Here is a 13965-nt window from a genome sequence, read left to right as displayed (position 1 = left end):
GCCGTTGGTTAAGAACGATACACTGTTTGGACCTGCTCCTGCGGCGTCTGGCGCAATACATGCCGTGAACCGTGCACGGCCCTGCGACGGGACGGCATGCGCCGGATCGCCGCTGGAGAGTACGGCATCTTGCCAGCCACTGACTGGTTTGAGAGAGAAGGCGCTTTGGCATCATTGCGGGTCATAGTCTGCAGAACAGAGATGGATGGCACTGCAGAAGAGGTCATAGAAATCTGGGGCGCTGGCTTAACAGAGGGCTCCATACCAGACAAAGCGTAGCTCGTGTCTTCAGATATCGCTTCCGTCGTGTCGGGGCGGGGCTGATCAAACATCTCCGTCAGATCCTGGGGAATATGAGGAGGACCTCGACGCCGCTGACGTTGCAACGTCGGACTCTCCCAGGCATCGGACACACTCGTCTCAGCAACATTAGTCTGAGGCGGAGACTTGTGCAGGGTGCTCTTGGCTCGACCGAGCGATGTCGCTTCGTCTTGCCGTATGCGCTCCTCCACATGCTGCCGGAGCTCATGAATGCGTTGGGAGCCCGTCCAAACACTCTCGTTCGACTTGGAATCGAGACTGCCGGACTCCTGATTCGACGACATGAGCGCTGCAGATCCTGTTTTCAAGGCATCGATCCGAGGTAGCGATGTTGATCGGGAGAGGCGATGAGCAGAGTGCTTGCGCGGCGACGGAGACCGCGAACGAATTAGAGGGTTCGTCGGCGTGGGTACTTTTTCCTGACTCTTGAACAGTCCATTCAGACCTGCCAGAGTGGCACGCTTAACTAGCCCAATGCCTGGCTGTGACAAGCGGAACAAGTAAGCAACATTACCAGGCACATCCATTGGATCGTACTCACGTCCGGCCAAGTCCAAGTGCTTGGGGGAGCTAACGCCTCGCGGCGTCGATATGGTCAGCCTGGGCGGGGGCGGCGGCACAGGCTCGGGGGCCGTCGCTTCCCATACTGTGCGAATGGGACAGTCATTCATATGCCATCGAGGCTCAACCGCGCCGAACTTCACCGTGTTCCGGCCGCAGGTGCAGGTAGGGGGCAGTTCAGGCTTCTGAGAGCGTCGAGACTTAAGTGCCTTGTGCAACAGATCCTCACTTTTTGAGCGTCGGAGCCCACGAGGAAGAGTTGCTGTAGGGTCTTTGTCGACCGTTTGAACAACGGCATCTTGCCGCGAAAGGACAGGCTCAGCGGGCGTTGACAAAAATGCTATCGCCGACTCCATTTGCAGAGGTGCTTCCGTCGTCGTGGTGACAGGGGCCTTGGGTGCCATTGGCAGAGAAGAAGACGTATTTGTGAAATCAGCAACAGGCTTCTTGGTATGCGCTGGCGGCAAAGGTGGCACAGGGGGTATAGGCTCGGCGGGTTTTGCAGTCCCCGTCCGGTACGCTACACTGGCATCCCATAGGCTGCTTCGACGGCGTAAAGTCCGCGCTCGGATATCAGCGTCACTCCGTGTCTTTTTCAATGAGGGCTCCCGGTGGCGGTGGCGAATAGGCTCCTCTGGTGCCCCAGCGTGGGACGAGAGAATACCCTGCATCCACGCTTGGATGTCATTATGCTTGGCCTCATTCTGGAAAGACGTGGATCGGGCAGAATCCAAAGGCTTTCCAGCATTTTTCGCGACAGGTACATTTACGTCAGGCATGTCGACGTCGTCCGGAGCCTGGGCATCGATTTGTGTGGGTATTTTTGCGACGGGTGTGACGATGCGCGTCTCCTTGTAGCCCTCCCGCTCCAGTAGATCTTGCAGGCTATCGAACCCATGAGAGCGTGGGATAGTGGACATACGATTGGAAAAGGGCCGACGGTAGTAGCCCAAGCCCATATTTTCTTTGGAAGGATGGCTCATTTTGCGCCGGAGGGTGTGGCCCCGAGGAGGCGTGTGAGGTGCCTGCCTCGTGGTATTCCCACCCAACGCACTGGCCGCTGACATGTAGCCAGGCGACTCAAATATGTCACCCTGCTGACAAGATGGCGACACAGCAGACACGTCCCGAATCAAAACGGCACAGAGCTGGGGCGACGGCCAAGGCTTGGCGCAAACAACACACACAAGGGTGGACACGGCGCGCGTTGGGTCACGTGTTTCGTCGAGTCAGGCGAGTCGGTGCGGTGTGCCTCCCTCTTATCACTTGCAGAATGCGCACACTTCTATGTCGCGGAGTTGTGCGCCGTGCAGCCTTGCGCGCGCCGCCTTGCGCTACTCTTCGTGCCTTTCACGCCTCTACAGCTGCTAGGACTCAGAGTGTAGCCCCGCGTGAGTTCGCTGGAGATCGGGAAACCATCACTCGACTGCTGTACTCCATTGCCTCTCGCAATGAGGTGGAGCGCTACTTGCGCATCTTCAGCACGGCCAGGACTTTTGCCGTGATCAAGGTGGGAGGAGCGATCTTGACGAATGAGCTCGATGACCTCGCGCTCAGTCTGACGTTCTTGCACCGAGTGGGACTGTACCCCATTGTCTTGCATGGTGCTGGTCCTCAACTGAATGAGATCCTCGAGCGCGAAGGTGTCGTACCGGATTACTCTGATGGTATCCGTATCACGGATGCGGCAACACTAAAGGTGGCCCGACGAGTGTTTCTCGAGGAGAACCAGAAGCTCGTGGAGAAGCTCGAGTCGTTGGGCAGCCGTGCTCGCCCGATCCCGCTGGGCGTCTTCAATGCCTCGTTCCTAGACCGTGAGCGCTACGGGCTTGTAGGCAAGGTGGATCGGGTTGATAAGGAGCCGATTGAGAGCGCTATTCGTGCTGGTTGCCTGCCCATTCTCACTAGTCTAGCCTTGTCCGAAGATGGACAGATCCTCAACGTGAACGCTGATGTGGCTGCTAGCGAGCTGGCCAAGGTGCTAGAGCCCCTAAAGATTGTATTCCTTAACGAGAAGGGTGGTTTGTTCCATGGCCAAACTGGTGAACTCATTGAGTCCATCAACCTCGACGAGGAATACGAAGGGCTGATGAAGCAAGAGTGGGTCAAGTACGGCACCAAGCTGAAGCTTCGTGAAATGAAGGAGCTGCTTGACCATCTCCCCCGCTCGTCCTCTGTGGCCATCATTTCTGTGGACCAGCTGCAGAAGGAGCTGTTCACGGACAGCGGTGCCGGTACACTAATCCGCCGTGGCCATAAGCTCTTCCGGTCGTCGTCGATTGAGGAGGTGGGCCCAGAACGCCTTCGCGCCATGCTTCGTGAGCACGATGAAGATGTGCGTGACAATCGTAAGAGCGCCGCGCAGATTTTCTCGGAGTTGTCACGCGCTCCCTACACAATCTACGGCGACGAGGGACTCGAGTGCGTGGCGTTCGTGTCGCATCCGGCGGGTGAAGTCCCGGTGCTCACGCGTTTCGTGATGACCCGCAGTGCAGTGATGAACAATATTGTGGACAACATTTGGGCGATGATCAAGAAGGACTACAAGCGTCTGGTCTGGACCTCGCGCTCGGACGACGAGAACCGTGCGTGGCACTTTGAGCATGCTGATGGCGGCTTTACGCGAAACCGCCGCAGCCTGTTCTACTATGGAATCCAAGATGTGGGTGAGGTGGAGCAAATCATGCGTCAGTTGGAGGAGAAAAACCGCATTGAGCGTGCCTACTTGCCGCTCAACATGCGTAAGCCATCGGGGCAGAGCCGTGGCTATGCCACGATGGCGCGCGCTGCCCACACACGCCCTCAGATTATGACGCGTGCCTACGAACAGCTGGGTCAGCGTACGTATGCTACGGCAGCACCGAAGCGTGTGGCTTTGATTGGTGCACGTGGCTACACAGGCCGCTCGTTGGTGCAACTAATCGATGGGCACCCCCAGCTCGAATTGTCGCACGTCAGTTCTCGTGAGCTCGCGGGTTGGCCGCTTGAGGGGTACCACAAGAGCGAGGTGTACTATACAAGTATGAGTCCTGAGGATCTGGAACGGCTCGAGAGTGGTCATGGCGATGTGCCACCGCCGGACGCGTACATTCTCGCTCTGCCAAATGGCGTATGTCGCCCGTTCGTCGAGGCAGTGCGTCAAGGCGGTAAGGGAAAACCGCAGGGTCATGGAGTGGTGGTGGACTTGAGCGCTGACCACCGTTTCGATGACGAGTGGACGTACGGCCTCCCTGGTATGTGAAGTGTGGATACGGAAGGTGGGGCGCTAACACACATTAGAGCTGTATTCACGGGATTCCATTCGGAACGCGAAGCTGATCTCCAATCCAGGGTGCTATGCCACCAACATGCAGATGCTTATTGCGCCGCTGGTGCCTTACTTAGACAGCGCCCGCCCGCCCACGGTGGTTGGTATTTCTGGATACAGCGGTGCAGGTACTAAAAGTGGAGTGAAGATGGCAGAGGGTGGTCGGCCTGTGACGCTGCCGAAGCTGGAGCCTGAATCGCTAGCCGGTGGTGTGCGTCCGTACGCACTGACAGACCACATTCATGAGCGTGAGGCGCGGCGCCACCTCTCGTCCCTGAGTAAGTTCCCCGTCAATGTATCTTTCACGCCCGTCGTTGCGCCTTGGTTCCAAGGTATCATTGCGACGGCTCATATTCCTTTGAGCAGCCCCTTGAGTGCGAAGCAAGTTCGAACATTGTTTGAAAACAAGTACGAGGGTGACAAACTTGTGGAGATTGTGCCGCAAGTGCCCGAGATCCAGGACATCGCCCAGCGCCATGGTTTCAAGGTGGGTGGCTTCCAAGTGCACTCGAGTGGGGAGCACGTGGTGGTCGTGGGTGTGATCGATAACCTGCTCAAAGGTGCTGCGACGCAGTGTCTGCAAAATTTGAACCTAGCCTTGGGTCTGGATGAATATGCGGGGATTCCGCTCGAGTAGATAGCCTAGTGCCCCTCGCACGGCCGTGACCTGCTTGTCTGGCGGAACACCGTGATTACCTAACCCGTCTGAGACCACGTGTAAACAGTCTGCGGCCCCGCTAGGCTCTCTCTTCGAAGAACTGCACGCCATGTCGTACGGTCATTCGTCTTTTGTGCCGCCGCCGCACATGCAAAACAACATGTACGCGACACGGCCGTCCTCGTCATACAAGTCGCCATGGATGGAGACGCTCGAGGAGTACTCCTCCAAGGCGGAGGATATTATGGACATTATCTCTCAACCAATCCGTCCGTATATCCCGGCTCTGGGCCGCTTCCTGATTGTGGTGACGTTCCTAGAGGATGCTCTGCGAATCACCACACAATGGAATGATCAGATCACTTTCTTACATCGCTACCGCGGCATGCCCTTCTTCATTGCAGCCCTCTTCCTCATCATCAACGTGGTCGTATGTATCTGAACCGCTCACTCCAGCTCATGACGGCGTCGTCGATCTGTGTTATTATTCGCCGCTTCGCAGAAATTTCTGTGGGCTCGTTGCTCTTCGTGATTGTGTTCCAAGGTCTTGGGTATGGCCTAATCACCGACTTTAACTTTTTCCTCCGCAACCTCTCGGTGGTGGGCGGCCTACTGATGGTATTCTCGGACAGCTTGGCACACCAGCGGAAGAACTTGTTTGCTGGGTTGCCAACTATGAGCGAGACAGACAGGCGTGTCTACTTCCAGCTGGCTGGCCGTGTTCTTTTGATTGTCTTGTTTATTGGTTTCGTATTCCAGGGCGAGTGGGGCTTCTTCCGCGTGGCTGTGTCGATCCTAGGTCTGGGTGCGTGCATCATGGTGGCAGTCGGCTTCAAAGCGCGCTACAGCGCCATGTTCCTGGTGTTGCTTTTGAGCATTTTGAACATTGCCGTGAATAACTTCTGGACGGTGCACTCGGCGCACCCGCAGCGCGACTTTTTGCGCTACGACTTCTTCCAGACGCTCTCGATCGTCGGCGGCCTGATCCTGTTGGTGAGCATTGGCCCTGGTGGGTTCTCGATGGACGAGCGCAAGAAGGTCACATAAGCATGTCTCTCCATGTCCCCTCTATTTATGAGACTATATAGACGTATGCATTTCCTTGAGCTATGCAGTGCGTCGTCCATCGTGGCTGATCCCGCAGCGCTGCGTCAGCGACGACCAATACGTCGGGAAATCGAACTTGTAGTTGTACGTGCCGCCGTGGAACTGCGCGTCGAGTTGGTCCGGCTCAATAAACTCCGTCATGGCATTGTCGTTGAACCGAATTTTGTCCTTCGTCACGGGATCCAAAAAGGGCGACAGGGCGTTAAAGAAGGCAGAAATGAAGCGCGGCATGTGCACGACAAAGGCACGGCCCAAGCGCTCGCAGTAGTAGGCCTGGAGGATATTGGCCACATGCCGGGCCGTGGGCAGGGACGGCATGGTCGAAAGGCTCGCTCCGTGGAAATCCACAACAATGGTGATCGATTCCTGGCCGGGTTGCATCAAGTCTGCGGTGAGAAGTTGTGTACATACCGATGCAGCGCTCAAGGCTCCAGACCATGTACCGGATCTGCCGCGGCGACGGTTTGGTATTTTCTCGCCCGGGACGCAGATAGAGGATGGGGCGCGAGTCCTTATCGAAGCCGGTAATGACGTGCTTCCCAGTCTCGGCTTCAGGCGCCACTTCATCGGGTGCGATGACTTCGGGGCGGTAGCCGCGACGCCACTCAAGCGTTTCCTGTCGGGTATGAGTGCGTGCCAACGTACCAGGATGCGCTTCTTCGCCTGCTTAATATCGCTGCGCACGGAGCGGAGCACGCGGTGGTACATCATCTCATTGTTCATCCAGCGAATCTCGTATGGCTCGTACTCGGGATCACAGGGATGTGCTGCGCGGTGCTCGTCAAGGAAAGCGCGCAGCTGCTGGGCTTTATCGTCATCGCCGTCCTGCTTGGGCTTGGGCGGCAGGAGGTTCGAGCTCTGGGGGGGATGCAGAATGACCTCATGCGTAACTGGCCCCTTGTCAACAGCGTCTTCCTGTTTCGCGGACTTTTTGAATCCGAAGAAGCTGCTCATGTCGGGGCCGCAGCTCGATGATCGATAACAAAAAGTTGGATTTCAGCCCGGCCACTGACGGCAGGCGCTTGCATAATCAGGCTGCGGATCTACCAACTACATCTGCGCGGTCTGCAACGCGCGCTGGGCGTAATACTGCACGTCCGCGTCGGCGTCGTCGCGGAGCGTCTGAAGCGCAGGGACGATTCTGTCCTGAACAATGCGGCGATTGGCAGGCGACGAGGCGAGCTCACGCGAAAGCACTTCGAGGGCCTTGGCGACATTGAAGCGGATATTGGGAATCGGATCCTGGACCATACTGAGCATGGCGCCCAGCACGCTCGAGACGATGGTGTCCGAATCAAGAGAAGGAGCCATAGTGATCACAGCAAAGATGGTGGTCATGCGGTACAGGTAGTTCGGGTGCGTGCTCATCTGCAGAACCTTCGGAATGATAGACTGACGTGCCCATTCCACACCAAACACCTCAGTAAGCTTCTTCAGGTTGATCGTCGCAGCCTCGCGGATGCTGAACACGGTATCTCCAAGCCAGCTCATGCAGAGCCCGCTGAGCTGCTCGTCGAAGAACTTGACGCCCAGCTGGTGCGCGAGAAGCGGGATGTTTTCGATAATGGCCTGTCGCACGCGCCACTGCTTGTCCTCCGCCAGCGTCATGATTGCCGGGAGCAGCGACTGCGAAAGCAGCTCAATGCCAATTACCTCATTCACTTGCTCGAGGCGAGAGATAATGTTCAAACGCACCTCTGGGAACTCGTCCTTGAGCAGCTGCAGGAACAGCGGGAGGAGCTGCTCCGTCGTCGCCTCCTTACCAAGCAAGGGCGCCAGTGCACTTACCTGCGCTGCAAAGGCACCACGAACATGCTGCGACTGGTCGTCTGCGAGCTCCTTGACCACGGGCAGCAAACGCTCAATGATCGTGGTCTGGTCCAGCAGCTTCGCGAGGCCGGGTGTCTGGCCGGCCGCAGCAGTACGTACCTCAGCCTCGGCATCACGCACAAGGTTGACAAAGGCAGGCACGAGCTCCTCATGCAGCACGTTCTCGCCCACCGTAGCCGCCAGTTTGACAAAGTTGTCAGCGGCCATGTAGCGCACACGCCAGCTCTTGTCCTGGAACACACTCGAGATAGAAGGAAGCAGTAGCTGCTGTGTCTCGGCAGGGCTCAGCGCTTCCACCATGGTCACAAGGTCCTGCACCGTAAGAAGACGAACCGAGTCCTGGTCATCCGTCGACAGGCGTTTGTAGAGCGGGAGCATATCGTGAATCACGGCCTCTTTCGGCATGTGCCTGATGAGCGCACTCATATCGCGCGCAGCTGCACGACGGACCATGGGTGTATCGTCGGTGCACAGTGCTGCAAACAGGGCATGGACTTCGGGCCGCATCGCAGCGGGCACCTTTTCATACACCGAGGCGAAGAGCAAAGCGGCACTCGTACGGGACGTGAACCATTCGCCCGACGCCAGGCGCTTGAGCAGCGGCAGGTAGGCCTCCTGCACCTGCGTTTCATTCATCAGTGCAGCAAGCTGGTTAATCGAATCGCACGCCTTCTCACGAACGACCGTCTCTTCGACGGTGGCAAGGTTTTCGAGTGGGGCCAGCAGGAGATGCGCGTACTGCGCACCACCCAGGTACTCAACGAATCCAGCACCAAGCTCCTCTGCCAGCGCCAGTAGCACTTCGTCCTCGTCGTCCAGCGACTCGTGCAGGAAGGGGATCAGCTCATCGCGAGCCCGCTCAGGGCCCAGCGCGAGCGCAATGGTAGAAAGACGGTGTATGGAGTTCAGGCGGAGGGTGACATCATCCGACTTGAGCTCGTCAATAAGAATAGCAATTGGATACAGCTGATCGTCAGCGTCCATCGTGCCACAACGTCGAGCAGGCAGCGATCGCGGTCAGACTCCAATGCGACGAGGCGCAGCGATCACAGGCCGCGTCCACCGTCGGGCGCGTTATCACGTGATATAAAGCGGCCGCCTTCGGCCATGCGTCCCTCCACTCGCCGCCCCACCCCCGCGATGGTCGCCGATGTCGGCGCCCGCGTTCGCGTTCGTGGTGACAAGCTTCGAGTATGCGCTGCACGCACCTGGCCCCCATGATACATTCAGAAGTGCCTTTGGGGACCGTGGTGTACTGTCGCGCGTGCCCGTGCTGTACGCGTTCGGCGCGCGATCACCAGGCGGCGAGCGTGTGTGTGCACATATCCACGACGTGTTCCCGTACTGCTATGTGCCCTACACGGGTACGCTCGAGCCCGGGTCTGTGTTATCTCATATTGAGCGTTTGGGAAATGCATTGAATGGAGCTCTCGCCGCTGCTCTTCTGCAGCCTGGCACGTCCATGCACCATATCGCAGCGATTCACTTGTGCAAAGGCACGCCCTTCTATGGCTACCACGAGCGGCCCCAGTACTACCTAAAAATCTCTTATACAGATCCGTCGCAGCGCCAGCGCATTGCTATGCTCCTGGAGAGCGGCAGCGTGCTGGGTCAACGCATGCAGCCGATGGAAGCGCACGTCCCGTACCACCTGCAATTCATGGTGGACTACAACGTGTTTGGCTGCGACGTACTTACATGCGACGAGGTACATATACGTACGTGTGATGGTGCAGCGCCAACACGTGAGTCCTACTGTGCCTACGAGGTGGATATCCCAGCTTGGGCTATCGCCAACCGCCGCACCGTTCGATCCTCGGCGCCCCACAACATACAAGCGGCATCTACAGAGCCAGTTATGCCTGGACTGCGCCCACTATGGGCCCAGGCACATGCGCTGCGTGCGCAGCTCGGTTTGGATGCTTCTATACCCACTTCGTCGGTGGACGACGACGCTCACCGTCGTGCCGCGTCCGACATGGTGTGGGACGCGCAGTCACGATGGGACGCGGCCTGGGACGCACGTGTGCAGCGCGACGATTCTGCAGCACAGCAGCCTCTGCATGAACTCGACACGTACGTGCTAGAGACGTTCCGCACCGTGGAGCTCTTTCATCCCGGCGGAGTCCAGCGAGTGGCGTCCGAGGATGCATCAGGGCAATCGGCCAAAATGTTCGATTTAGAGTATGCGGCATCACAAGAGGGCTCACTTGATCTGCCGCCTCGGCCGTCGGCGCCAGCACCAACCGCCGTGCCGTCATCGCAGCCCGATGAGGGCCCTAGTTCCGTGCTGTACCCGGCCAAGTCGTCACAGGAGCCATCGCCCGCCCACTGCGTAGCTGCGCCCTTGTCTGCCGAGATACGTCCGTGGCCAGCCGCGCCGCCCAGTACTGCCACACTGCAAGCAACGCTGGGCGAGTGGGGCGAGCCAGCCGTGCGGGACCAGGGCGCGCATTATTCATGCACGGCGGATGTGCCGACAGCCACCACCGGCACGGGCGGTTGTCGGCTCGTGCGGCAGAGCATGGGCCTCGATGGCCTCCCGTCGTTCTTTGGCGCGCCACATCCGAAGCGCCCTGTGGCGGTCTCGTGGTGGCAGTACAGTGCGCCGCCGCCTAGCGCGGAACAAGTACGTGCCTGGCTCGCAAGCGAGGCCGTGGAGCGTGAGACACAGCAGTCGGGCGCATCGAGTGCGATAAGCTCGTTGGACTTGGAGCCCGAGTCGCCACTGATGTCGACACTGTACTTGGAGGTAATGGCCGTGACACGTGGCGATCAGAGCCCAGATCCAGCCCATGATGCGGTGCTAGCTATTGCGTACACCCTGGATGCAGAAAAGACCGAGGAGGCATGCTCCTTGCCAGCGACCGGCGTCGTGCTGGTGCATGACGCTCCGGTGCGCCTCGGACTTGGCCCTCATGTGCGTGTCACGGCCGTGCCATCTGAAACGGCACTCCTGGCCGAGGTCGTTCGCATGGTTCGTACGTATGACCCCGAGATCCTTGCTGGCTACGATGGGCCGCGTTCCAGCTGGGCGTACCTCGTGGAGCGCGCGCGCGCCGCGGCGCTGTTCGACATGGCACAGGAGTTGGGCCGACTCGTGCGTCCTAGCGCCGCGCGTGCCGCCACGGTGTGGACGACGACGCGCGGCCTTGCGCTGCACGTCGCTGGGCGGCAGGTGCTGGATGTGTGGCGAGTGCTGCGCCGCGAAGTGGCTCTCGCACAAGACTCGCTGGAGCATGCCGTGCTGCAAGTGCTGCAGGAGCGCATGCCTGCCTACACGTCAGCGACGCTTTGCGCGTGGCTCTGCTCAGGGCGTGCGGCGGATCAGGTGCGGGCATTGCAGTACGGCATACGGCGCATCGACGCTGAGCGGCGCCTCCTCGCGGCGACCGAGGTTCTGGTGCGCACGGCTGCGCATGCACGCATGTTTGGCGTCGATTTCAGCTCCGTTCTGGCACGCGGCTCGCAGTTCCAGGTCGAAGCCGTGCTGCTGCGCCTCACAAAGCCAGCGAGCTATGTGCTGCCGTCACCGACGCGTGCGCAGGTAGGCCAGCAAAACGCACCCGAGTGCCTCCCACTCGTGCTGGAGCCACGCAGTGGTGCGTACTGGGGGCCCGTGCTCGTGCTCGACTTTCAGTCGCTGTACCCGTCGGTGATGATGGCATACAATGTGTGCTACTCAACGTGTGTGGGGCGTATTACGCCGTTCCACGGCACATACAAGCTGGGCTTCACTGAGCACGCGTCTGAGCCTGGCGTGGCAGCGCGTCTCGGACGCAACGTGCACCTGGCGCCCAACGGACTTGTATTTGTACGCCCCGAAGTGCGTGAAAGCACACTGGCACGTATGCTACGCGAGGTGCTCGCCGCGCGTGTCTTGACGAAGCAGACTATCAAGTGGCGACCGCACGACCGAGCCTTCCAGCGCCGGCAGAACGCGCAGCAGCAGGCGCTCAAACTGCTGGCGAATGTGACGTACGGCTACTGCGGTGCCAGTGCCTCGGGGCGCATGCCGTGCGTCGAGATCGCCGACGCGATCGTGCAGTATGGCCGCGAGACGCTCGAGCACGCGATGGCCGAGATCGAGCGTGAGCCAGCGTGGGATGCCGAGGTCGTCTATGGCGACACGGATAGTCTGTTTGTGCACCTCCCCGGGCGCAGCAAGGCGGAGGCTTTCCGCCTGGGTCGTGCCATGGTTGCGCGCATCACCGCAATGAATCCAGCGCCTGTGCGCCTCAGGCTTGAGAAGGTGTATTTGCCGTGTGTGCTCGTCGCCAAGAAGCGGTACGTCGGGTACCGCTTCGATGCACCGCAAGCACGTGCTGTCCTCGATGTCAAAGGCCTCGAGATGGTGCGTCGCGATGGATTCGCGGCCATGCAGCACATGCAAGAGGCATGCGTGCGCCTCCTCTTTGATACCCATGACCTGTCTGCCGTCCAGCGGTACTGCGAGCGGCAGTGGGCGAAGTTGTATGCGGGCGACGTGTCGCCCGTACACCTCCTCCTTGCCAAGGAGGTGCGCCTCGGCACGTACGCCTCGCGCGGCGCCCTCCCACCTGGCGCCGCCGTCGCCGCGCGCGCAGCGCAGCACGACCCGGCAGGTGCACCGCATCTGTACGAGCGTGTGCCGTACCTACTCGCGCAGGGTGCGCCTGGCACATGTCTCGCGGACCGGGCCATCGCACCGACAGAGCTCTTGCGCGCCGAGGCGCCACTTTTGGCCGCCGACGACTATGTGCGGCGCCGAATAATGCCAGCACTCGCGCGCATCTTCGATGTGGTAGGTGCAGATGTGCGCCGCTGGCTCGACCAGATGCCGCGTGTGCGTGCGCGATCTACGGGCCTGGCGAGCGCCGCGTGCAGTGTGTGTGGGGCGCGCGCCGCGCCGGCCGTCGGGGCGACTCGTCCCGTGTGTGTCGACTGCCAGCGGAACCCTGAGACGTCCATGTACCGCGTCGGTGCCGCGCTGTATGAGGCAGAGGCGCGGCAGCGCGCCGTGCAAGCGCTCTGCTGCGCGTGTGCCCACGATACGGAACGCCCGCCATGCGTGGCTGTATCGTGTGGGATGCTGTACGAGCGCGCCCGCACAGACCGTGACGTCGCGTCTCTTTCGGCACTGCAAAGGGCACTGGGGGCGCAGGTCGACACTGTGCCGCGCCCGCCCGACCCCTGGACATGGTAGCTCTGGTAGTGACGGCTACGAGTCTACTGAAGGATCTTCTTCTCCTTGACCTCACCGTTTTCGTCGATCTTGTACACGATCGGCACACCGGTCGAGAGCTCCGTCTTGACGATCTCCTCACCGCTCATGTGCTCGAGCGCCATGATCACAGCACGGAGCGAGTTACCGTGCGCCGTGACAAGGATCGACTTGCCTGCCTTGACGGCCGGCAGGATGTGCTCGTTAAAGTAGGGCAGCACACGGTCGGCTGTGAGCTTGAGCGACTCGCCGCCCGGCGGGGGCACATCGAACGAGCGGCGCCACACGTGCACCTGCTCCTCGCCCCACTTCTTGCGGGCGTCGTCCTTGTTCAGGCCGGTGAGCTCACCGTAGTCACGCTCGTTCAGGGCCTGGTCCTTGGTCACAGGGAGGTTCTCCTGGCCGATGGTCTTCAGCTGGATCGCAAGCGTCTTTTGCGCCCGCTGCAGCGCCGACGTGAATGCCTCGTCAAAGTGGGTGTAGCCGAACTTCTTCAGCTCCTCGGCGCCCTTAAGCGCCTCGGCCTCGCCCTGCTCCGTGAGGGCCGGGTCCTTCCAGCCAGTGAAAAGGTTCAGCTTGTTCCATTCAGACTGGCCGTGACGAGTAAGCACAAGAGTTCTGCATGGTCAGACCACCGACAACCTACCCAACCATACTGTCGAGAGAATGGGTCGGGCTGGCCGGCCACCCGAGCTTTCGGTCCGCATGGATCCACGTGCAGGTCACGAGGCACACAATTATCTGATAAATTGTGCCGCAGGCACCGCTGGGGACGACGACGATCGGCGCAGCGCAGACAAAAAAAAGACGCGCACGACTGTGGTATATCGACCTCAAAGCACCTGGAATATAGCCGCGCAGATCTGATAGATCGTTCACAATATGGTGCCCGCTCTGCAGTTGGTAGAGGTACGTCGCTCATCCTTACCACAGAACGGGCACGAAAGTGTCGCATGCGAGAGTGACCCGTCGGAAATC

At 59.8% G+C, this 13965-nt stretch overlaps 7 protein-coding genes across 7 annotated transcripts; 3 read left to right on the top strand and 4 right to left on the bottom strand.

Moving 5' to 3' along the window:
* Positions 1-8: 8 nt before the first annotated feature.
* Positions 9-1865, bottom strand: MSY001_0489 (uncharacterized protein; the record flags this gene model as incomplete). The annotated part of the gene is made up of 1 exon (XM_018885577.1): positions 9-1865. The coding sequence occupies one exon, from the start codon at positions 1863-1865 to the stop codon at positions 9-11; it is 1857 nt and encodes a 618-aa protein (XP_018739118.1).
* Positions 1866-2155: 290 nt separating this feature from the next.
* Positions 2156-4826, top strand: MSY001_0488 (uncharacterized protein; the record flags this gene model as incomplete). Its single annotated transcript, XM_018885575.1, has 2 exons — positions 2156-4115; positions 4162-4826. 2 exons carry the CDS (start codon positions 2156-2158, stop codon positions 4824-4826), a joined length of 2625 nt encoding a protein of 874 aa, XP_018739117.1.
* A 130-nt stretch (positions 4827-4956) lies between these two features.
* Positions 4957-5894, top strand: MSY001_0487 (uncharacterized protein; the record flags this gene model as incomplete). Its single annotated transcript, XM_018885574.1, has 2 exons — positions 4957-5277; positions 5304-5894. 2 exons carry the CDS (start codon positions 4957-4959, stop codon positions 5892-5894), a joined length of 912 nt encoding a protein of 303 aa, XP_018739116.1.
* A 60-nt stretch (positions 5895-5954) lies between these two features.
* MSY001_0486 (uncharacterized protein) lies at positions 5955-6908 on the bottom strand (the record flags this gene model as incomplete). Its single annotated transcript, XM_018885573.1, has 1 exon — positions 5955-6908. One exon carries the CDS (start codon positions 6906-6908, stop codon positions 5955-5957), a length of 954 nt encoding a protein of 317 aa, XP_018739115.1.
* Positions 6909-7004: 96 nt separating this feature from the next.
* MSY001_0485 (uncharacterized protein) lies at positions 7005-8768 on the bottom strand (the record flags this gene model as incomplete). The annotated part of the gene is made up of 1 exon (XM_018885572.1): positions 7005-8768. One exon carries the CDS (start codon positions 8766-8768, stop codon positions 7005-7007), a length of 1764 nt encoding a protein of 587 aa, XP_018739114.1.
* Positions 8769-8934: 166 nt separating this feature from the next.
* MSY001_0484 (uncharacterized protein) lies at positions 8935-12969 on the top strand (the record flags this gene model as incomplete). The annotated part of the gene is made up of 1 exon (XM_018885571.1): positions 8935-12969. One exon carries the CDS (start codon positions 8935-8937, stop codon positions 12967-12969), a length of 4035 nt encoding a protein of 1344 aa, XP_018739113.1.
* Positions 12970-12992: 23 nt separating this feature from the next.
* Positions 12993-13641, bottom strand: MSY001_0483 (uncharacterized protein; the record flags this gene model as incomplete). Its single annotated transcript, XM_018885570.1, has 2 exons — positions 12993-13605; positions 13634-13641. 2 exons carry the CDS (start codon positions 13639-13641, stop codon positions 12993-12995), a joined length of 621 nt encoding a protein of 206 aa, XP_018739112.1.
* Between the last annotated feature and the right edge of the window lie 324 nt (positions 13642-13965).

This window comes from Malassezia sympodialis, genomic scaffold, assembly GCF_000349305.1.
Source record: "Malassezia sympodialis ATCC 42132 genomic scaffold, msy_sf_2, whole genome shotgun sequence".
Lineage (NCBI taxonomy): Eukaryota > Fungi > Basidiomycota > Malasseziomycetes > Malasseziales > Malasseziaceae > Malassezia > Malassezia sympodialis.
This window is presented reverse-complemented; position numbering and strand designations above follow the sequence as displayed.